The 23,861-nt window shown below is 40.6% G+C and overlaps 2 protein-coding genes across 3 annotated transcripts; both read left to right on the plus strand.

The window, feature by feature from the left end:
- The first annotated feature begins 431 nt into the window (after positions 1 to 431).
- LOC122146660 (heterogeneous nuclear ribonucleoprotein L-like) lies at positions 432 to 2,502 on the plus strand. The gene is made up of 3 exons (XM_042766953.1): positions 432 to 592; positions 674 to 772; positions 1,893 to 2,502. Exons 1-3 carry the CDS (start codon positions 460 to 462, stop codon positions 1,946 to 1,948), a joined length of 288 nt encoding a protein of 95 aa, XP_042622887.1. The 5' UTR covers positions 432 to 459; the 3' UTR covers positions 1,949 to 2,502.
- A 6,688-nt stretch (positions 2,503 to 9,190) lies between these two features.
- On the plus strand, positions 9,191 to 23,196 carry zgc:158270 (uncharacterized protein LOC791213 homolog). Of its 2 annotated transcripts, XM_042766934.1 has the most exons (14): positions 9,191 to 9,757; positions 11,915 to 12,153; positions 13,409 to 13,543; positions 14,674 to 14,778; positions 14,850 to 14,900; positions 17,324 to 17,380; positions 18,813 to 18,905; positions 18,990 to 19,128; positions 19,436 to 19,563; positions 19,637 to 19,693; positions 20,762 to 20,833; positions 20,906 to 21,337; positions 22,434 to 22,448; positions 22,522 to 23,196. In XM_042766934.1, exons 1-14 carry the CDS (start codon positions 9,685 to 9,687, stop codon positions 22,624 to 22,626), a joined length of 1,701 nt encoding a protein of 566 aa, XP_042622868.1. In that variant the 5' UTR covers positions 9,191 to 9,684; the 3' UTR covers positions 22,627 to 23,196. The 2 variants fall into 2 exon arrangements, with proteins under 2 accessions (XP_042622868.1, XP_042622869.1); XM_042766935.1 differs by lacking the exon at positions 22,434 to 22,448 and having other exon boundaries at positions 9,192 to 9,757.
- The last annotated feature ends 665 nt before the right edge of the window (positions 23,197 to 23,861 follow it).

Genomic DNA, 23,861 nt, shown 5'->3' on the forward strand with positions numbered 1-23,861 from the left:
TTTATAGTTTTAGTTATTTAGTACATCAAGTTAAACTAAATAAAAATAAGAAATGTTACCTTGGCAACTAGCTGAAACAATTGTTTATATATTTATGTTATTTTATTTCAGTTGATGTTTAGTTTATTTCAAGTAATGAATGTTTTATGGTTTTAGTTTTAGTGCAGTCTGTGTGTCATTAGTTTCAGTAATTGGTGCTAAAAGTGTTCTGTCTTCACAAATATCTTTAAATATTTTATATTATTGAATCTCATTGTCTGAAAGGCTCAGGTCACCTAATTTGCTAAATTTGCAAACAAATTTGTCCCCAGAAGTGAGTTAAATCTGACAAAAAATCATTTGAAAAGAAAAAAAAAAATTGTATAAAAATAAAGTAAATAAAGCTTTTTCTCCCTGTCAGGGTTAGGTTTTAGCATTCATAACTGTGTATAGAGGGGTACTGTACATAAGCAGGTGTTGATGAGTGTTGTGTGTCTCACTAGCGTCCTCTGCTGGATTCTGTTGAATCACACTCACGCTCCTCTGTTCTTTCAGTTATGCACAGAACACGATGTCCCAGGATTCATCAAATACAAAGTGTTTGACGCCAAACGTGAGTCTGAGTTCTGCTGAAATGTAGAAACGTCTGTGCTGAGGCTGAGATGATGTGACGTGTGTGTGTTTGGATCTGCAGCCAGCTCAAAGACCATCTCCGGCCTGCTGGAGTTCGACAGTAAGACCCACGCCGTGGAGGTTCTGACCGTCCTCAACCACTATCAGATCCGGATCCCCAGTGAGCCAACCACCACACCATCAGATATGAGCACAGGAAAGATCTCATTAGAAAGACAGATATTTAGTGTATATTAAAATATATCGTTACATTAATAATACAGAATACAATAATACCATTATGAATCAATCTCAGCTGTATTTTATTCTGTGTGAAACTGAATTTAACTGTCACCATCACTGAATATCCTAATGGTTTCCACTACAAATACCATTACAAACCACCAACTTTTAACCATTAAAACCATTAAAATGGGTTTCTGTAGTGTGTTTTGGGACATGGTTCATTAGGATTTATTGCTTTTAACAAGCCACCAATAGAAGTTAACCAATAACCAGTAGAGACCCACAGGGTGCATTACAGTTTCCAGTAAAACCAACCAAGTCCCATTATAACCAGTAAAACCATTACAGATTTTGTGATGGTGTCTATTGTTTTTTTCAGCAGGGACCTTTATTTCATTCATAATTATAGGGCAAGGTCTACCAAATTATGATTTGTGTAAGAAAAAGGGTTCGCTTATGCTCCAGAAAAACATTGAGAGCCGGGGGTTGAAAACTTTTGAACAGGATGGTGATCATGGGGATTTTTTTCTTAGTTTTATTAAATGTCATGTATTTTTCATGTCGTCCTGCCCTTCAGAAGCTCCGGTGATCCAGGTGATGTTTCCCAGAAGACAAAATATGAAAAATTTACACATCGTCATTCTGTTCAAAAGTTTTCACCCCCTGCTCTCAATGCGTCCAGTTTTTGAACAGAATTATAATGACATCATTTTTTTCTTGGTTTGTTTAAATATCATATTTTTTCATCTGGCACTGCCCTTCAGAAGCTCCGGGTGAAGTTTACACGATTCCCTGAAGACAAACTAAGAGAAATGTGCACGTCATCATTCTGTTCAAAAGTTTTCACCCCCCGCTCTCGATGCGTCGTGTTTCCTTCTGGAGCATCAGTGAACATCTGAGGCTTTTGGAAGAGTTGCACATGAGTTCCTCAGTTGTGTTTTGTACGATCCCTCTCTTAAATAATGAACATTTAGCAGATCCTTTAAAGGTTTGAGTGCAGCTGTAGACCGAGAGCAGATGAGCTGAAGCTGAGTGTTTGTTTTGTTGTTTTTCAGACGGTTCGAACCCGTACACACTGAAGCTGTGCTTCTCCACCTCCTCACACCTCTGAGCCGGAGCGACTGACACCACATCTTCATCATCTTCATCATCCTCTCAGACCTGACTCTCCTTCGGTTTTAGTCCTCTTTAGTTTTTCATCTGTTAATTTGTTCAAACCAGGAAACTGACACACACACACACACACACACAGTCTGGATGTAGAATATGATGATGTCACTCCAGAAGAGGTGATGAAGGACACTGGTGTTTGATGACCATCATCATCTGAACTGGAGAAACTGAAGGACCGAACACTTTATTATTTATGTGTACAGCAGCGGGTTCACTGGTTAACCGCTTAACTGGTCACATGACCGGTAGTTCTGGGTTTGGTTGATGAGTGAATGTGACTGCAGCCCTGATCCAGACACACATCACACGATCAGCCGATTAAAGACTGCTAGTTAGTTTGTAGTTGACTGGGTCTGCAGCGTTAGTTCAGTACTGTAACATGAAGCGCAGATTTAGGATCCACTAACACTCTCTGCAGGTTTGATGAAGCTCAGTTTCAGGCTTCACTGCAAAAAAATGATTCTCTAGAATAAATGTCTACAAATTCTGGAATTAAGATGCGTTTACTTGACAAGTAATATGACTTAAGATATTATGTCTTGTTTTCTGAAAAAAATATCCAGATTTTGTCAACAGCTTGCACACATTTTAAAAACTCTGCCTCCTTTTTTCCAAACTTTACACACAAATCCAAGAACTGCACACAGAATGTAAAAAGCCTCTCATCTCTGTCAAAACGAAGCGCTGCGTTCAAAATATCACAAACACATCTCAAAAGAAAACATTTGCAAACACCTTTACCATAATATTAATTCCTGTTAGATGTGTGTGTGTTACAGAGAGAATTGTTTTGCAAAAAGTGTTTTTTATGAAATTGAAAACTGAGTCAAAGGCTGATGATTAGTGTCTGGTTTTGTAGATTTGGTGTGTGCTTCTGCTTTTTGAGTGTCAGCTTTCAGAAACTGTGACAAGTAAAGATTGTGTGTGTGAGCAGCTGAAAAAACTGTAAAACAAGTAAAAATATCTGCCAATGGGGCAAGAAAAATAATCTTGTTTAGCCTTTGAATTAAGATTATTTTTCTACCCCCATTGGCAGATAGTTTTAAACAAAAACTAACAAAATGTGGATACTATTTTCAGAAAACAAGACAATGCATCTTTACTCCAGAATTTGTAGATATTTATACTAGAAAACCAGACAAAAATACTAATCATTTTTTGCAGTGTGAAACCTTTTTAGAAGGAACACAGTTCATTAGAATGGTCTGTAACTGTCTAGAGAGCAAAAAATAAAAAGTGTTGTTTTAGCAAGAGTTTGATCTCTAGTACTTTTTAATTGATTTGACCAAAAATAACTTTAACTAGAAAATGGAAATAACTGTTATTGATCTGCTGTTCTTCCTCAGTATTTCTGTCTTGTTTTCAAGTTTTCTTAAATCAAGACACATTTACTGGAGAAACATTACTTCAGATAAGAAGTCTTGTTTTCTGAGAAGCTGAGAATCAAAATCAAGTGAGTTTATGATTAAAAGAAGAATAGAGAAATCAACTTCATTCAAAGGAAAGTTTTCATTCCTCGTTGGCAGATATTTGTTCTTGTTTTGATCATAAACTCTTCATATCTTCATTGTGCACCTCCAGTAAATGCATCTGATTTAAAAAAGTTTAAAACTAGACAAAAATACAGCACTTTTATTGAAGTGTGTATGCAGCATTTAATGCCATGACTTTATGAACTAATATGAATTATGAAGACGTTCTGCTCCAATTTAAAACTGTTTTCAGGCCTTAATTTGTGGAAGAGTGAAGGACATCTTCATAAGACCTGCAGAATGCTTCAGATCTGTTGAGAGTGTTGAGTTTGAGCTGAACGCAGTCAGTGTTTTCTCTTCACTCAGCTGTCAAAAAACATCACCGAATAAAATCATATTTTCAAATGTGTAAATAATATGAAGGAGCTGTATCTAAAATTAACAAAGGGCAATAAACAAATAATTCAACAAATTTTACACATTTACATCTTTATTTTAAATATTTCCGTTTATATTGAAACCGGACGCACTGACATGCAGCGTTTCAGTGGGGTTCATGATGAAGTCTGTTATTCACCTAATCATTTATTTCTTAGAAATGTAAACGAGTGTCTTCATCATCTTCATCTTCATCATACTGAAGCCTGTGATCCCTTCATCAGTGAATGTTTGGTTTGTCTGTGGAGGTACACTGTCCTCAGGTGTATGGTGTCGGAGCTGGTGCTGGTGCTCTGGTGTGTGTCTGGGTTCTTCAGCGGCTGCAGCGAGAGGAACGTGACGAGCTTCATGTGTGTAACTGACTCATCAACACATCAGCGGTTCACTGTGAGCATGAGCTGCCATTAAACATCTGCAGGTCACATGACTGTCTGTCATTCATCACACATGAGGACACACCACCCCGACACTACAGCGGGATGACTGTGTGTGTGTGTGTGTGAGAGAGAGACAGAGTGTGTGTGTGTGTGAGAGAGAGCGAGAGAGTGAGGGAGTGTGTGTGTGTGAGTGTGAGTGTGAGTGTGAGTGTGTGTGTGTGTGTGTGTGTGTGTGTGTGTGTGTGTGTGAGTGTGAGTGTGAGTGTGTGTGTGTGTGTGTGTGTGTGTGAGTGAGTGAGTGAGTGAGTGAGTGAGTGTGTGTGTGTGTGTGTGTGTGTGTGTGTGTGTGTGTGTGTGAGTGTGAGTGTGTGTGTGAGTGAGTGAGTGTGTGTGTGTGTGTGTGGTGTGTGTGTGAGTGTGAGTGTGAGTGAGTGTGTGTGTGTGTGTGTGTGTGAGTGAGTGAGTGAGTGAGTGAGTGTGTGTGTGTGTGTGTGTGTGTGTGTGTGTGTGTGTGTGTGTGTGTGTGTGTGTGAGTGTGAGTGTGTGTGTGAGTGAGTGAGTGTGTGAGCTCGCTGCAGGATGAAGTGGGTCAGAGGAGGAATCAGGATGAAGAGAGACACAAACACAGACTGATGAGGTCAGCAGTGACAGAAACCGACCAATCAGGACGCAGCACTGGCTCCACGTGTGTCAGAATCTCTGATTCATTCACTGCACTCACACACAGAGAAGCATCTGAAACACACTCAGCAGCAGCAGCTCCTTCTCATGTCCTTCATGCAGTGAAGCAGTGGTGGAGAGACCTGAAGAAACGTCTGGAACATGAAGCGAGGGTCTGATTGTGACACCTGACACCCGTGAACACAAAGACTTCCTCTCTAATATTTTTTATTTTATGTTGCTACTTGTTCCAAACATTCAGAGATCATTCAAATTTTAAATTTTTCCTCATCTTTGTAAAACGATCAAATGGAATATTTTTTAAACTTTTAACATTTTGAACGTTCAGAGAGTATTCAAATATAATTTTTCATAACTTAACGGGAACGTAAGTGAAACATTGTCAGAACATGTTTCTGTTATCTGTGCAGTGATGTGGCTCTATAATCTCTATATGAATGATATTAGAAGGGAAAGTGTGACTGATCGACCGTCACAGAACTTAAGATTTATGTATTTGAATTACGTAGAAACTGTCTATCCTTTCGGAATACACTATTTTAACAGAAACTAATAAACTTAACACCTGCCCTTTTTCTTCCTCATAATGATTTTCCAGGACATTATCTGTCATCCATTATTCATTATCCATTGTAATCAATATCACACACCCATAATATATTTAACTTTTTTTTTTGAATATTTTTTGTAATAAATGAGAAGTGCCCTGTTTTGCACTTGAGCCCCTGCTCCTCAAAATATCTGAAACATAATAATGTGCGTCACATGAATGAATCAGGTCAAATATCAGGACTAATAATGAGTTTTATACTGTATATTTATCATCAATAAAGCAATTTGTTTCAATATTACACATTTTAAATATTGCTTATTCCACGTTGCCACATTTTAACCATTTAGGTTCTAACTGAATGAACTCCACAGATTTATGCTGATTCTAAACTATCTGAAAAAATGCATTTAAAAAAATTGGATATATGGATATTATTTTATATAAGTGCAGAAGTTTGACCTGTTATGATATGCAATACATAAATCTTACATTTAGGACTAAGTATTGTTTATTAATGTGTGTAGAGAGAGAGAGAGGAGAAATAAAGCCAGACTCCTCCTGATCCAGATGACCTGTGGAGATCCTCATATCCTGAACCACCGCTGAGTGTCCTGAACACACACACACACACACACACACACACACTCACTCACACACTCTTTCTCTCTCTCTCACACACACACACTCTCTCTCTCTCTCTCTCTCACACACACACACACACTAATCTCTCTCTCTCTCTCTCTCACACACACACACACACACACACTAACACACTCTCTCTCTCACTCACACACACAACACACACCTAGCCATTTGGGTGCCCTAAGCACAAATGCTTGGCGGTGCCCCCCCCCCTCCCCAAAACCCAACCAACCACCACACCCACCCACCAACCAAAGAAATAACTACCATTCAGAATTTCTTAGTTAGGTTCTCTTTACTTCCCAAAATAACTGCTGCAAATGAATAATTGGAACTGAACAATGTAAACACAGAAAGTTAAAAGTGCAAAAAAAGTTTAGTGCAAATAACAGTATAAGTGTATGAATTTTATGAAGTATGAATTTTAAAGTGCACATTTTAAACTGCAAATAACCATGCAGTTAAACACAGTACACACACACATATATCATGTAGACACAAACTTTTATTTTGGATGCGATTAATCGAGATTAATCTTTTCCCAGCCCTAATAATTTGACAACTCTGTGAATATGAAAATATACAAACACTGAGATTGTGGGGTTTTTTTTACTAATTGCAGTTTCACCAACAGATGTCGCCCTTGGCCGAACCTCTTGGAAATGACCGCATGCCATAGTACAACAACGAAAAATCTTTATCTAAGCGGTCTAATTTGGCAAAATCACATCACGTTCAGTTGCAGGGTTTTTTGTAAAGTTCAGACTGAGGCAGATAGACATTGTATTGAAGCGAAGGAAATTACAATAGGGGAACGTTCTGCATTAATTGCTATATGCACACGTGACACATCTGTAACGTACGGGGAAAATTAGCTTTATTTGTCATTCAAATATGACGATGAGGAGACAACGATTGGCCTTTCTTTCCTTCTCAAACAAACTGCATCTTTAACAGCCCAAGTTTTCCCCGGACCCCGTTAAAATAAAAGACTCAACATGCAGGGCTAAAAGCCCCGGATCTTTTGCCACTACTAGCGACGCGGACGCGCCGATGCCCCTGGACATGCATACTACACGCAAGGGCTACAAAACTAACATTTTTATTTAAAACATTGTCTTACCTGCAAGCGACGCGCGAGCATCATCCTGCTGTCTCTTCTTTTTTCTTTTTTCCGCCCCCGACTCTTGGTGCCTTTTTGAGGCCATGTCTGAGGTCGGTGTCTGCCAAATTTGACAGTGATTGAGGCATAATCGAACAGACCACTGGGAGGTAGGGAAGGGGGGGGGGCACCAGAGGGAGACTGGCACAGAGATTCACCTTTTCTCGACTAATTTGGTCTAGGCCTGTATTGCTTTTGTATATTAACATGCTTTTAGAAATATTTTATTTGTTATTTATACTAGTAGCCTATTGTGATGATTTTTTCACGACCCAGATTTTTTGGTGCCCCCCCAAGCACTTGGTGCCCTACGCGCAGTGCGTGATGTGCGTGTGCGGAGCGCCGGCCCTGCTCTTACGCGCAGTGAGTCACACACACACTAACACACTCTCTCTCTCTCTCTCACACACACACACACACACACACACACACACACTCTCTCTCTCTCTCTCTCACACACACACACACACCACACTAACACACTCTCTCTCTCTCTCACACACACACACACACACACTAACACACTGTTTTCTTTTTTTTTTTATACACACACACACACACACTACAAAACTCTCTCTATCTCTCACACACACACACACACACACACACACACACTAACACACTCTCTCTCTCACTCACACACACACACACACACACACTCACACACTAACACTCCTCTCTCTCACCTCAAATAACACTCTCACACACACACACACACACACACACACACACACTCTCTATATTTATCTCTCTCACACACTCACACCACTCTCTCTCTCACTCTTATATCACACACACACACACACACACACACACACACACACACACACACACACACACACACACTAACACACTTTCTCTCACACACACACGCGAGGAATGTGTCGAGCATTAGCAGCTCATTATTTCGCCCTCATGAATTATTCTCATCATTAATTCACCTTCATCAGTGCTCTTCGTCAGTACTCTTCGTCAGTGCTCTTCATCAGTGCTCTTCATCATCAGTACTCTTCATCAGTGCTCTTCATCAGTGCTCTTCGTCAGTACTCTTCATCAGTGCTCTTCATCATCAGTACTCTTCATCAGTGCTCTTCATCAGTGCTCTTCATCATCAGTACTCTTCATCAGTGCTCTTCATCAGTGCTCTTCGTCAGTACTCTTCATCAGTGCTCTTCATCATCAGTACTCTTCATCAGTGCTCTTCGTCAGTGCTCTTCGTCAGTGCTCTTCATCAGTGCTCTTCATCATCAGTGCTCTTCATCAGTGCTCTTCATCAGTGCTCTTCATCATCAGTACTCTTCATCAGTGATCTTTATCAGTGCTCTTCATCAGTGCTCTTCGTCAGTACTCTTCATCAGTGCTCTTCATCATCAGTACTCTTCATCAGTGCTCTTCGTCAGTACTCTTCATCAGTGCTCTTCATCATCAGTACTCTTCATCAGTGCTCTTCATCAGTGCTCTTCATCATCAGTACTCTTCATCAGTGCTCTTCATCAGTGCTCTTCATCATCAGTACTCTTCATCAGTGCTCTTCATCAGTGCTCTTCATCATCAGTACTCTTCATCAGTGATCTTTATCAGTGCTCTTCATCAGTGCTCTTCGTCAGTACTCTTCATCAGTGCTCTTCATCATCAGTACTCTTCATCAGTGCTCTTCGTCAGTACTCTTCATCAGTGCTCTTCATCATCAGTACTCTTCGTCAATGCTCTTCATCAGTGCTCTTCATCATCAGTACTCTTCATCAGTGCTCTTCATCAGTGCACTTCATCATCAGTACTCTTCATCAGTGCTCTTCATCATCAGTACTCTTCATCAGTGCTCTTCATCAGTGCTCTTCATCATCAGTACTCTTCATCATCAGTGCTCTTCATCAGTGCTCTTCATCATCAGTACTCTTCATCAGTGCTCTTCATCAGTACCCTTCGTCAGTGCTCTTCGTCAGTGCTCTTCATCAGTACTCTTCATCATTGCTCTTCATCAGTGCTCTTCAGTACTCTAGTCCAGAGGTCTTCAGCCCTGTTCCTGGGGACCCACTGTCCTGCAGAGTTTAGCTACAACCCTAATCAAAAACACCTGAAGCAGCTAATCAAAGTTCTCAAGATTGCTTGAAAGTACACAGGCAGGTGTGCTGAAGCAGGTTGGAAATAAACTTTGCAGGACAGAGGGTCCCCAGGAGCAGGGTTGAAGACGTCTGCTCTAGTCTATGATGAACTGATGTATATGCGCGCACACGCACATATGAACGCGCTGCTCGGCGCGCGGCCGCGATAAAGGAGCGCGTAGGAGGCGTGTCGCGTCGCTCGTGACGTCAGGCGCCGCGCGTGCGATTATTTTGAACGGGGGTCAAGATGGCGGAGGAGAGCAGCTTAAAGCACCGGAATCACACCGGACAGAACTGCACCGGCAGCCGCTGTCACGAAGGTAAACACGGCGGGAAACGGCGCGATCGGAGCGCGTCCACACCGGCGCGGCACGGTTAACTGCGCGGCGCGGGCGGCGCGTTCTGTCCGTTTAGCGGGAGGCGCGAGCAGGCCAGCGATCACGCTGCGGTAAAATGAATAATAATATAATTAATTCACACAGCATCGGAATGAAACAAACCTCACTGAACGTCAGTTTTAACATCGCGCCGAAAGAGATCAAAGCGCCGCTGAATCAGTGAATTCAGAAAGATCACGTGAGGACTGATGCTGCGGATGATTTCTGATTTCAGTGTGTATGTGTGTATGTGTGTGTGTGTGTGTGTGTGTGTGTGTGTGTGTGTGTGTGTGTGTGTGTGTGTGTGTTGTACAGTACAGTACAGTATGTGTGTGTGTGTGTGTGTGTGTGAGAGTGAGAGAGTGTGTGTGTGTGTGTGTGTGTGTGTGTGTGTGTGTGTATATGTGTGTATGTGTGTGTGTATGAGAGTGTTTGAGTGTGTGTGTGAGAGAGAGAGAGAGAGAGAGAGAGAGAGAGTGTGTGTGTGTGTGTGTGTGTATGAGTGTATGAGTGTATGAGAGTGTGTGTGTGTGTGTGTGTGTGTGTTACTGGTTTGAGCTGCTGCTGTGATGAGATGGTGTTGTGTTTCCGGAGTGTTGTGGGAAGGTTGTATAATGGTTTCTCTTGATCATATGTTAGTTATTAAGTAAATTACAGTCACATGTGGCTGAATTATTATCCGGTAATCTGTTGTGTGTGTGCGCGCGTGCACGTGCATATCTCTCTCTCTCTCTCTCTCTCTCTCTCTCTCTCTCTCTCTCTCTCACACTCACACACACACACACAGTGGTGGCCAAAATAATAACACTAGTATCTTCAGCAGCTAAACTGGTTTAAGTCAGTTATTTCTATCTTGTGCTGTAGTGTGTCAGAAGGAAATATCAGTTCACATCTACAATCATTGATTTGGTCATTAATGTTAATACTGCAGTGAGGTGTTTGTGATGAGATCAGAGATGTGATCTGATCATCATCAGTCTGTCTGGAGTCACATGAAGAAACAGAACAAACTGAGACAGACTCAATCCAGAACAACTGTGTCTCCGAGACGCTTCGAGAGACCTCCTGCGAAGATACAGAGAAACTCTGCTCACGTGCTTCGAGAGACCTCCTGCGAAGATACAGAGGGACCCCGAGGACAAAACCTGCTCTAAACACAGAGCATGCTCCACCAAATGATGATTTCATTCAGTTCATAGAAGATAATTGATACAGAAAATCTATTTATGACATTATATTTGACAGCATCCTCATTTACAGCATTTTTACACAAGAGCCAAACACTTCTCACAGCTCTGGAGGACGTCTCGGAGACAGTCTTCTTCTTCTGTGTGTGTGTGTGTGTGTGTGTGTGTGTGTGTGTGTGTGTGTGTGTGGTCTGATCAGAGTGATCTCCACTCCTGTGTTCTGTATAGTATGGTTAGACTAGTATAGCTAGAGTTAGTTCTCCTGACGCTGCTGTTCTCCGCTGGAGGAGGATTCTGGGTAACTGTAGTTCTGCGGCTGAGCTGTGAACGCTCACACTGGCTCATATCTGCTGCTGATGCGGGGAATGTTTGCTCTCTCAACACTTTCCTGTGCTCTGAGGGTTTGTTGCTCACTAGCGTGTGTCTTTAGTGATGTATCTGTGCTGCTGCTGATGATGTGACGCTCGTCTGGTGTCATCTGTTGTCTGGTGTGTGAGCAGAGATCATGAACACTGCTGTGTTTTCTGTGTCAGAGTCTGTTTTTGAGGTTAAACTGGTTTGGGCTGGTTTGTGCCTGTCGTGTGGGTTTGTGGGTAACTTTAGACGGGCAGATGTGGGTCACAGTGTTCTTGCTCTGTTTTGAGGACAAACTCAGTGATCCGGTGACTGAGCACTTATGGCACTCGTACTATAGTATAGTATAGTATAGTAGTTTCACCGGTGTAAATACAATAATCATCCGCTTCTGTTCACACACTGAAATCCTTGTTTATATTACACTCTGAACCGAACCAGTTTAACCTGTTGTCCACCGGGTTGCAACCTTTCACACCAGTGTTACTGACCGTCTGGTTAGGAAAGGGTTAATCAGCGGACCCGAGCTGTTTTTGTGATCACTGTGTCTCTGTCTCAGGGGGTTCTGGGGCGGGGGATGTCCGGCGGGAGATGCTGCTGGAGGCGTCTGGACCCGTGCAGATCGTCATCGCAGACGAGGAGAAGCACGAGTTCAGTCTGGACGAGGAGGCGCTGGAGCGGATCCTGCTGCAGGAGCGAGTGAGGGATCTCCACGTGGTGGTGCTGTCTGTGGCCGGAGCCTTCCGCAAGGGCAAGTCCTTCCTGCTGGACTTCATGCTCCGATACATGTACAGCCAGGTCAGCACAAACACCACACAGCTGCGCTTACCTGATCGAAAATACAGGAAAAATGTGAAATAGTATTCATATTTAAAACAGCTGTTTTCTGTGTGAATCTCTGTTAAAGTGTAATGTATTTCTGTGATGTGCAGCTGTATTTTCAGCATCATTACTCCAGTCTTCAGTGTCACATGATCTTCAGAAATCATTCTAATATGATGATTTGCTTCATATATATAATATTATATGACCGACAAGGGTTTACGTGAATAATCACCAAGTGCTGCATTTTGACATTTTTGTGTGTATTTGAGCGTTTTCTGTTCCGTCTCTGAGCGCATGACTCTACACACAAATCTTCTCGAGATGCAGCACAAATTGTTGAATAAATCTATGAATGAATCTAATCAACTTTAATAAATCAAGCACGTCACGTTACATGATTTTACTGAATTGCACGTGAAATTGTGCTTTTATGGAGAAGTGAAAGCACACTGATAGAGAGGGGCGGAATAATCTTTTTATCTCGATTATTGTATTTTCATAATTGTTGGAGGCCAAAACAGAAACCGTATTTCGATTAATTGCACAGCTCTACTTTACTGACACTTTTACACAATTTAATGCATCCTTGAAAAAAATAATTATTTATTATTATTTTAAATCACACTTAAACTTTTGAATAGTAGTGTACTGTTTTTAATTTTTATTTAAATTTAATTTTACTGTTTTACTGTAGTTTTGATCAAATAAATGTAGCCTTGAGCAGAAGAGACTTCATTAAAAACATTTAAAAATCTGAATTATTATAAACTTTTGACCACTAGTGTGCTTGATAGAGTGTTTGTAGACATAAAATATTTTCTTAAACAAAACAATTTCTGAAGAATTTAGATTTTATAAGTAATTTTAACAACGAATAATGTGGATTTTTTTTTTTTATGGTGCACAAAATGTTTGTGAGATTACAATATGCTTTCCATTAATGCATTATAATTCTGATCATGGATGCACGTGAAGTGTACCCTAGAGTACGAGTCGCACAGAATGAGCGGATCTGTGTGGTTGAGTGCAGTCACGCTCTGTATTTAGTGTTCTGGTCCAGATTCATGAGTGCAGGACTCACACACACAGAGTTCATCGAGCAGCTAAAGGCCGATCAGCTTTAATCCATCACAGCCGCTTTACTGTGAAACACTGGTGTTCTGTGCTGATCTGAAAGACTCTTGTTGTTCTGTTGAGAGTGTTATTGAGTTCGGCCTGTCTGTCTCAGGGCTCAGACGCGTGGCTGGGAGGGAACGACGAGCCGCTGACGGGCTTCACCTGGAGGGGCGGCTGTGAGCGCGAGACCACCGGGATCCAGGCCTGGAGCCACGTGTTCGAGGTGGAGAAACCAGACGGCAGCAGGGTAAAGCTCCGCCCCTTCACCCTCCACCAACACATGGTCACATGACACGCAGCTACACACATACAACATTTCATCTTTTTATGTGTGTTTTATTTTGATATTTATGTTTGTTCTACACATTTATGATATACAACTGTGTGTATTTATTTTTTGAAAGTGAAGTAATCCAGTCAAATGAATTTTTTTTAATTTATTTTTATATTTATATGTATATATTTTTAATTATTTATTGCTTTAATAGTTTTTATTTTTATAATTTTTTGTTTATATTTTATTCTCATTTGTATTTACTCGTTTGTAGATTTATTTATATTTGTTTATTTTTATTTTATTTTGTTAGTTTTTTTTCCATAATTTTTTATTCTTATTTTTTTATATTTGTCTTATTATATTTGTTATATACATTTTATTATTGTTTCACTTTTTTTAAAATAAAAATATATTTCTCTCTCTACATATTTTAATTACTTATTTTTTATATTTTTCTTTATTTTTTTTTAAATATACATTTGGTTTTCATCTGCAACCAGTGATGGCTGGTGCTTAAGAAAAAAACTTTTTTTAAACAAACTCAATCACACTGTTGATGCAGGAAGCAGGACTGAATGCAGTTGTTAAATAACATATTTATAACATTTAATAGTGACTGTAAGTCCAACTGAAGAACAGACTCTATATTATTTATCTATCTTAATGTTGTGTGTAAAATACTTACATATTTTACTTTAAAAGAGACATGTCCATTGTGTTTTTGTAGCAATAGACAACAATACATTGTATGAGTCAAAATTATACATTTCTCTTTTATGACAAAAATCATTAGGATATTAAGTAAAGATCATGTTCCATGAAGATATTTTGTAAATTTCTTACTGTAAAAATATCAAAACTTAATTTTTGATTAGTAATATGCATTGCTAAGAACTTCATTTGAACAACTTTAAAGATGATTTTCTCTCTCTCTCTCTCTATATATATATATATTTTCATTATCCGGTGTTGGTTTCCTGTGTCAGGCGGTCACGTTACTTTAGTGTCGTTGTGATTTTCACTCATTCTGTGGCTCGAGCTGCTCCGTGTGTTCAGGCGTGTTCTGGCTCGGTTACCCGTGACCGTCTGTGTGTCCGCAGGTGGCCGTGCTGCTCCTGGACACGCAGGGAGCGTTTGACAGTCAGTCCACCATCAAAGACTGCGCCACCCTGTTCGCCCTCAGCACCATGACCAGCTCCGTGCAGGTACGACACGCCTCACGTGTGCAGCGCTGAGAGAGCACGCAGTGTCCTGATGCTCCTGTTTTTATGTGCAGGTCTATAATTTGTCCCAAAACGTTCAAGAAGACGATCTGCAGCATCTTCAGGTGAGACGCGCTGCTCAGTGCAGACTCTTGAGCCACACTTAAAAACGGCTGAATGCTAAAATATCAAATAGAGGTGCACTGATTTATTCTTCACAGCTGCTGGTGAAATGATCATCAGTATGAATAGTGGATTATTTTAGCGTTTTAAGTTTGTCATGTGGCTCTTAATGCATAATTTTAATAGGGATCATCTGCTAAAAATAACAATGACCAATATGATACGTCTGATTGATGCCATTATTTTTTCAATTACTGAAATAGTATAATAGTTATTATTAACATTTTGAATCACTTTTTATTTTTCTGTTATCTGTTCATTTAGGTAACCTAATGTTTTTTAGTAGTTCTTTGATTATTATCTGTCCAGTTATTTTCAATTTTAGTTGTTTTACCGTTTGTTCACCTGCTTGCACACATTTTCAAAGCTTGCCTCTTTTCCAAGAATTACACACAAAATGTAAAATGCTTCTCATCTTTTGCAAAATGAAGCACTGCATTCAAAATATCACAAACACATCTCAAAAGCAAACATTTGCAAACACCTTTGGCAAAATATTATTATTTTTTTTAATTGTTTAGACACTAAAAGTGACACTTGAGGCCCATTTAGTGGAACCATTCACTCATAGACTAATCTTTAGACCATGTCTGCAGAACTACACACACATTACAGGCTTTAAACTCAGTTTGATATTCTAAAACAAACTTTTTGAAAAACTCTAAACACAGTTCTTTACATTACACACATAATTCGAAACTATGATCTTTTTTGTTTAATTTGGGGAACACTGCCATTTAAATGCAAAACTAACTTACTGATCCTGTGTGAAAACACTTATACAGCATTTGTTCACTTAGTAATCAAAACTCAGGTTTTTTTTTTTTTTTTTTTTTTGAAAGTAATTATTTTTACCCTCTTGCATTTCTGTTTACATGGTATCTATTTTGTACAAAGCGGTTTATTTTACATTTATGCATGCATTTAGCAGATGCTTTTATCCAAAGCAACTGACAGTGCATTCAGGCTTTTTTTTTCCCAGTGTGTGTGTGTTCCCTGGGAATTGAACCCACAAACTTTTGCGCTGCTAACGCAATGCTCTACCACTGAGCCACAGGAACACTGTAATTTATAAATAAACCTGACTTTCTGACTTGGCTTATATGCACATTCAGTGTGTATACACACACATACACACACACACACACACACAATGAATGTGCGTCTGTGTTGTATGCATATTCAGTATAAAGTCATCTTAAGTGCTTTATACAATATAGATTATTTCACAGCAGCTTCACAATAGAATCAAATTCACATTCTGCTGTAAAGCAGCTCTAACAAGTCAATATTGTCATTCTACAGCTCGAGTCAGTTCAGTATTTGCATTTGAATAACTGTGTAAAATTCATCACTCATACATGCTGTATATTCAGTGTATTTGTGCATATGCATGTACAGTATTTATGTACTTTGGCATGTGTGTGGCTAATCATTTTGTTTGTGTGTAGAGTTACTATGCAAAAATATATATTTTTTTAAAGTAGACTTAAATTTTTTTTTCAAAGAAGTGTTTGCTTTTGCAAGATGTGTGATGTTTTGCATGTTGTGTTTGTTTTGAAAAATAAAGCCATAGTTTTAAAAACTGTGTGTAAGCATTTTTTAAAAAAAAAACTAATTCCTGTTAAATTTTTGTGTTTTACATAGAGAATTGTGTGTTGTTTTGCAAAAAGTGTTTTATGAAATTGAAAACTGAGTCAACTGCTGATGATTAGTGTGTGGTTTTGTAGATTTGGTGTGTGCTTCTGCTGTTTGAGTGTCAGCTTTCAGAAACTGTGTGACAAGGAAAGATTTTGTGTGTAAGCAGCTGAGAAAAACTTTATTTGGTGTGTGTTTATGATGTTTTATGTGTGTAAGCAGCTGAGAAAAACTGTAATACTAATCATTTTTTTCTTAGTTCATGTTTTTAATTAGTTTTTTTTAAATATATATTTATTGTATGTTTATTTGTTTTAATAATTTAATTTTTTTATATTTAGTTAGAGTTAGTTTTAAGTTAAGTTTTTTAAAAGTGTCTTTACGAGAGCTAAACTTTAGGATACTGTCAAATTAAAAAGTCATTTTTAAAACCTTTAAATACTTAAATGCAATTTGCGTCTATCTGCAGGAAAACTGTGACCTGCTGTGGTTTGATGCTGTGTCACATCTGTTTACATACTTCTACAAAGATTAGATGATGAACAGCCGTTACAGGTGTACTTCACATTATCAGCACTAGATCATCAGCATGTTAAACCTGTTCTTAGTGCGTCACTGTACCATGAATCCATTGAGTTGTTGTCATGTCACTGCATTAGAAACAGAATGAAGTGACTCAAGTGTTCAAATATGTTCTGTATTATAATGTATGCTTCTGCTTCTTCAGCTCTTCACAGAGTACGGCCGACTGGCCATGGAGGAGATCTACCTGAAACCCTTCCAGGTATGATGTGAGTATGTGTGTGCACGAGTGTGAGCAAGCGTGAGTTAGTGTGTGTGTGTGTGTGTGTGTGTGAGTGAGCGAGTGAGTTCACTAGTGAGTGAGCAAGTGTGTGTGAGTGAGATTGTGTGCACGAGTGTGAGTGAGCATGAGTTAGTGTTTGTGTGGAAGTGTGAGTGAGTGTGTTCACGAGTGAGTGTGAGTGTTTTGAGTTAATTTGCACAAGTGTAAGTGAGCGAGTGTGATCATGAGCATTAGTGTGTGAGAGCAACTGTTCGTGAGTGCACAAGTGTGAACAAGCATGAGTTTGTGTGTGTGTGCAAGTGTGAGTGAGTGTTTTCACCAGTGAGTGTGTGCACAGGTGAGTTAGCGTGTGCACGCAAGTGTGTGTTCACGAGTGAGTGTTTTAAATAAGCGTGTGCACGAGTGAGTGAGCGTGAGTTAGTGTGCACGCACAAGTGTGAGTTAGTGTTCACGAGTGAGTGAGTTTTGTGTGTGCATGAGTTAGCATGTGCACAAGTGTGAGTGAGCGAGTGTGTTTCTGAGTGCACAATGTAAGCGAGCATGAGTTTGTGTGTGTGCAAGTGTGAGTGAGTGTGTTCACGAGTTAGCATGTGCACAAGTGTGAGTGAGCGAGTGTGTTCGAGTGTGAGTGATCAAGAGTTAGTGTGTGTGAGCCAGTGTGTTTGTGAGTGCACAATGTAAGCGAGCGCAAGTCAGAGTTTGTGTGTGAGCGCAAGTTAGCGTTCACGAGTGAGTTTGAGTTTTAAATTAGCGTGTGCATGAGTGTAAGTGAGCAAGTGTGTGCACAAGTGAGTGAGCGTGAGTTAGTGTGTGCACAAGTGTGAGTGAGCGAGTGTGTTCACGAATGTGAGCGAGCATGAGTTAGTTTGTGTGAGTGAGCAAGTGTGTTTGTGAGAGCACAGTGTATGCGAGCATGAGTTTGTGTGTGTGCAAGTGTGAGTGAGTGTGTGCACGGGTGAGTGTGAGTTAGTTTGTGCGCACAAGTGTGTGTTCACAAGTGAGTGTTTTAAATTAGCATGTGCAGGAGAGTAAGTGAGCGAGTGTGCACGAGTGAGTGAACGGGAGTTAGTGTGTGCGCGCAAGTGTGAGTTAATGTTCATGAGTGAGTGTAAGCGAGTTTTGTAAGTGTGTGCAGGGGTGCATGAGTTAGCGTGTGCACAAGTGTGAGTGAGCGAGTGTGTTCACGAGTGTGAGCGAGCATGAGTTAATGTGTGCAAGTTTTATGAGTGTGTTTACGAGTGTTATTGAGCGTGAGTTAGTGTACGCAAGTGTGAGTGAGCGTTCACAAGTGTGAGCAAGCGTGTGTGAGTGAGTGTGTGTGTGAGCATGTGAATGTGCAAGTGAGTGAGTGTGTCTCTGAAAGAGTGTGTGAGACGCTGCAGTGATGCTGTGTGTCTGTGGTGGTCTGCAGTCGCTGATGTTTCTCATCCGAGACTGGAGTTACCCGTACGAACACGCTTACGGTCTGGAGGGGGGAAATAAGTTCCTGGAGAAGAGGCTGCAGGTGGGTCACATGACATTGGAGGAGTCTGGTTTCTCCTGCTCTTTATCACGTATCACGTGAGCTGAATTATGCCATGCTTCTCAGGTCAAACAGAATCAACATGAAGAGCTGCAGAACGTCAGGAAGCACATCCACTCCTGCTTCTCCAGCATCAGCTGCTTCCTGCTGCCGCACCCTGGGCTCAAGGTGGCCACCAACCCGCACTTCGACGGCCGCTTACAAGGTGAGAGCGCCGTCACTGCTGATGACGGGAGAATACAAGACTCTTCACCGCACAAAGGCTTGTGAAAGTGCAAATACTACAAAATGCATCATATTTAGTGAGAAAGTGTGACATGCTCATGCTAAACGGACACTATTTTTGAAATCAGCATTCTTAAAATTAATAAGAAACAAGTGTTGGGTTTCAGCAAATATGATGCAGGCCAGTGCTATTGACCACTGAAATATAAATTAGTATAAGCGTATGAACCAAGATAATCAGTACACGCCCGTCTGGTGTGTGTGTGTGTGTGTGTGTGTGTGTGTAGACATCGATGAGGAGTTCAAGAGGGAGCTGGTGAATCTGCTGCCGCTGCTTTTGGCTCCTGAGAATCTGATGGAGAAGGAGATCAGCGGCTCTAAAGTCACGTGTCGAGATCTGCTGCAGTATTTCAGAGTAAGACACTTCTCCATCTGGTCTCAATCGTTCAGATGCATGCTGGGATTGACCGTGTGTTTCTCTGTCGCAGGCCTACATGAAGATCTATCAGGGCGAAGAGCTGCCGCATCCCAAGTCCATGTTACAGGTACAGACGTGATCGTCACGCCTCGTACAGAATGTCAGTTTGGCCCGATCTAAGGTCTGTCTATGCATAAGGCCCTTTGATTTTGTGCAGTTTAACTAAGAAATTATGACAGAAATATATAGCTACTGTGCAACAGAGTGTACTTCTCCAATAATAAAAACTTTATTCTTTAGGAATATAACACAAGGTCACAATTTTTTGTCCATGCTGTAAATATTTAAACTGTAAACCTTTATTATTCAGCACTTTGTTTGCCAAAAAAAAATCATTGAATTTGAAAATTGTTACATTTGCATTTGATTTTAAAAGATTTATGAAATTGATAGTTTCGCATTCATTAGATTGCCACCATTTTTGATTATAAATTTGTATTAAATTTTAAAAAAAGTTTCCATAAAAGTTGTAATTAATTAATATATTGTGAGTTTTATTAAATTAAATTGAATTTAAATTAAATTTATTAAACATTCTTTTTAGATTTTATTACAGTTTAGTGTAAATTTAGTTTAAATTTTAGAACAGTTGAGACAGAAAACATTGAATTTGAGAGAAAGTAAAATGTAATTTGTGAAAAAATAAATCATTTTTTTTAGGGTCCTTCATGCGTCATTTATAGAGTGGATCAATCCCAGAATGCTTTGTGGTGATCTCCATGAAATCTTTCATTACTATAGATATTATTTTATTGAAAGTTTTGTTCATATTTCCGTCTCATTGATATTTCCTTCACTGTTTGTTATCTTGCTTATGAAGCAGCGTTCCCACATGTCCTGAGGGCATACAATATTAAATGGTTTTTTAAAAAAAATCGTAATTAAAAAATGCAAAAAACTAAAGATTGCTGAAAATATTTTGAAGATGTATCAAGAAAATGTATACAAAACACATGTGTGTGGAAACTTTGCATGACTCTAAATGAGAAATATTCACCAAAGATCAAGAAGAAATGCGTAGTTTAAGCAGTATTTCAAGCAGTGTGAATACGGTGTGTGAGTCAGACTGACTCTAACAGGGTTTTCTGGGATTGCTGGCTGATCCTGACGTGAGTGCTGTGTTTGTGTGCCGCAGGCGACGGCTGAAGCTAATAACCTGGCCGCTGTAGCAGGAGCCAAAGACACGTACAGCAGGAGCATGGAGCAGGTACGTCTCACACCTGCTCGCCGGATCACGTGACCTCCCGCCCGTGACACACGCGTGTTCTCCCGTCTGCAGGTGTGCGGTGGAGACAGGCCCTACATGTCTCCGGTGGATCTGGAGCGCAGTCACGAGGAGCTGAAGCAGAGCTGCGTGCGTCAGTTCCGCGGCGTGAAGAAGATGGGCGGCGAGGAGTTCTGCGGCCGCTATCAGGAGCAGCTGGAGCAGGAGATCGACGAGGCCTACGCCAGCTTCCTCAAACACAACCACGGAAAGAACATTTTCTTCGCGGCGCGCACGCCGGCCACGCTGTTCGCCGTGATGTTCGTGATGTACGTGGCGTCGGTGCTGACGGGCTTCGTGGGTCTGAGCCCTGCGGCGGCGCTGTGTAACCTGCTGATGGGCCTGGCGCTGGTCTCGCTCTGCGTCTGGACCTATGTCAAATACTCCGGGGAGTTCAGAGAGCTGGGCTGCTTCATCGACCGGCTGGCGGAAACCCTGTGGGAGCAGGTGCGTGTCTGCGTCTGGAAACATATCTCATGACCTTTCTGCATTTCATGATTTAGTCAGATTCAGTATTAGAGCTGGGCAAAACAATAGACTTCGATTAATCGTTTTTTTTTTTTAAATCACGACAGCTGCTCTGAGAGTCATTTCATTAACATTTCACCATTTAATTTGAGAAAACTACTCTCATATCACACACACAGCAGCTGCAAGTTCTTCACGGCAACACGTCAAAATAAAAGTTTGGTTTAACGTGAAGAAACTGTGTCAGAAATATATTACTATTTAGCAGTATTAAGACTCGATGTAACAACAATACTACTACTACTACTAAACATTAATAAACCTTTATTTTTAATAAGTATATTTATTTATTTTTGAAATTTTTCCACCTGTTTCTAAGACAGGTGTCAAAAGAACTAAACGTTTTTATGCTGTTATTATTGCTTCTATTATATTGCATATTTTATTAATTCTTTTTATTATATTGCTTTTTTTATTTTGCAGGTGTCATAAGCATTAAATGTTTTTAATTTTGTATGTAGTTATTATTTTTTCTATTATATTATATATTTTACTTGTATTTATTTATTTGTATTTATATTTATTTTTAATATTTATTTTATTTTGAGGCACCAGTAAACTAAGGCAGACATCAAAAGCACAAAATGTTTTTAAATTGTTCTCACAGTTATTGTTTCTTTTATGAATTCATGTATTTATTTCTGAGCTGAACGGTGTAGATTTGTAATTGGCCATCGTGTAGATCCCTAAAATTAGACCAGTTCACTGATGATGATTTAGGGTCGCGGCTCCAATATTATACCTTCATACTGTAGATTTTCTTTCTCTCATACTGAAGAATCTCGTTGAGTCCTGTATATTGAATGCAGATTTAATTTTCTTCACTGACTTACACAGTATTTTTCGCTGCTGTGGAAGTCAATGGGGACCAATAACTGTGTGGTTCTTTAATTCTTTAAAACAACATCTTTTGTGTTGATGACATGAGAGAAATGATGACAGACAAACGTGTCGCTCTGAAAAGCTGTTCTGTGTGTCTGTAACGTCTCGCTCTCTTCTCACTTCATGCTCACAGAGGACGCCGCGTAAGGTGAGCGTGACCTCTGACCTCTTCATGTCATCACGAGTGTGCATGCGATACTAACACGCGTCTCTGGTTTCAGGTCTTTTCCAAACTGTTCGAGGTCGCGCGGAGCAAAGTGACGCGGAGCGCCGTGATGCCGAGACAGAGACTGTCCTCGAACAACAACGTCAAGAAGAGGAACTAGCCTCACGTTACCGCCGAGGATTCTGGGGTTTCACGGGCTCTTTCACCAGGTGTCCTCTCTCATGTCCTTTCTTCTGTCCGTCTCATCTGTGTTCATGGAGAAGCGTTCGGACTCGCTGACGTCTCTGTCCTCCGCCGGACGCTCCGAGCGCGGGTCACGTGACTCTGAGCGGGTCACCATCCACTAGAGGACCTAGTTGAGAACGCTGAACTGTCTCTCTGCTGTACAGACGAACTTCCTGTGCTTCATCATTCCATCCAGACTGTGTTTCCTGTACAGACGAGGGATTTTAAGCTGCTCACTGTAGAGCGTGATGTGAGATAAACGTGTGACTCGCTTCCACACACTTCCTCTAGCAGAGAAAACACCGATTCAACTCCATCTGCAGGAATGATGCTGTGATCCGTGTCCATGCTGGAGAGAAACACACACACGCGCACACACACACACACACACTCACGTGCACATACACATACTCATGCAACTCACCCACATTTGTGCAACACACACACGTGCACACAAACATACTTGTGCACACACACACACACACACACACACACACACACACACACACACACACACACACGTGCACACAAACATACTTGTACACACACACACACACACACACACACACACACACACACGTGCACACAAACATACTTGTGCAACACACACACACACACAGGTGCACACAAACATACTCGTGCACACAAACATACTTGTGCAACACACACACACACACAGGTGCACACAAACATACTTGTGAACGCGCGCACACACACACACACACACACAGGTGCACACAAACATACTTGTGAACGCGCGCGCACACACACACACACACACACACACACACACACACACACACACAGGTGCACACAAACATACTCGTGCAACACACACACACAGGTGCACACAAACATACTCGTGCAACACACACACACACACACACACACACAGGTGCACACAAACATACTTGTGCGCGCACACACACACACACACACACACACGTGCACACAAACTCATGCAATACACTCACTCACTCACTCAGAAACACTTCTGTATAAATACTAGTGCACACAGACATACATACGCGCGCGTTTAGTTTTATTCCATCTTCATTCATGTCTTCTGCCTTGAGCTTCATCATTCCGGAATGTTTCATTCTTTTTCCATTCATAATTATATTTCTTTATTTATTTTTCAATTTGTTGATTAAAATGAATCACTGGATG

Source organism: Cyprinus carpio, chromosome A11, assembly GCF_018340385.1.
Source record: "Cyprinus carpio isolate SPL01 chromosome A11, ASM1834038v1, whole genome shotgun sequence".
Classification (NCBI taxonomy): domain Eukaryota; kingdom Metazoa; phylum Chordata; class Actinopteri; order Cypriniformes; family Cyprinidae; genus Cyprinus; species Cyprinus carpio.